The 458-nt window shown below is 68.3% G+C and overlaps 1 protein-coding gene across 1 annotated transcript in view; it reads right to left on the reverse strand.

Moving 5' to 3' along the window:
- Nucleotides 1-202, reverse strand: part of LOC104075708 (mitoferrin-2) — a 2,536-nt gene extending 2,334 nt beyond the window's left edge. The window contains exon 1 of the mRNA XM_009576295.1: nt 91-202. Within this exon, the coding sequence (XP_009574590.1) occupies nt 91-106 (16 nt within the window). The 5' untranslated portion in view covers nt 107-202. The remainder of the gene's footprint in view (nt 1-90) is intronic.
- Between the last annotated feature and the right edge of the window lie 256 nt (nt 203-458).

Raw genomic sequence — 458 nt, forward strand, 5'->3', positions numbered from 1 at the left:
GCGCACCGAGGCCACCACCCTCCCTGCCCCAGAGGGGCCCCGGGGCAGCCCCTGATCCTCCCCTCCCCGGCAGGCCAGAACCATCGTTACCTTCGGCAGGGTTCATGGCCGCATCGTGGAGCAAGGTTGCTACACACCCGGCTGCACCTGCAAAACAAGAACTGCCACATGTGAGGGGGGGGAGGCGAGGGACCCCGGGGCTCCACCACCGCCCCGAGTCCCCCGCCAAGGCACGGGAGGAGGCCCCTGGAAGAGGGCGAGATCCGAAGGCAGCCTCCATCTCCCCTCCAAGAGACAGGCCGGTCCTCAGCAGTTCCCACCCGTAGAGAGCTCAAGAAAGAGGGAGAGGATTGCGACAGGCTCTCAAGTGCCGTGGGTCGACCGGGACTTGCTCGGGGACAGGCTGATGCCACCAGGTGACAGGGGGCCCAGCGGACGGCGAGCGTCCCTGCGCCCCA

Source organism: Fulmarus glacialis, unplaced genomic scaffold, assembly GCF_000690835.1.
Source record: "Fulmarus glacialis isolate BGI_N327 unplaced genomic scaffold, ASM69083v1 scaffold29734, whole genome shotgun sequence".
NCBI lineage: Eukaryota > Metazoa > Chordata > Aves > Procellariiformes > Procellariidae > Fulmarus > Fulmarus glacialis.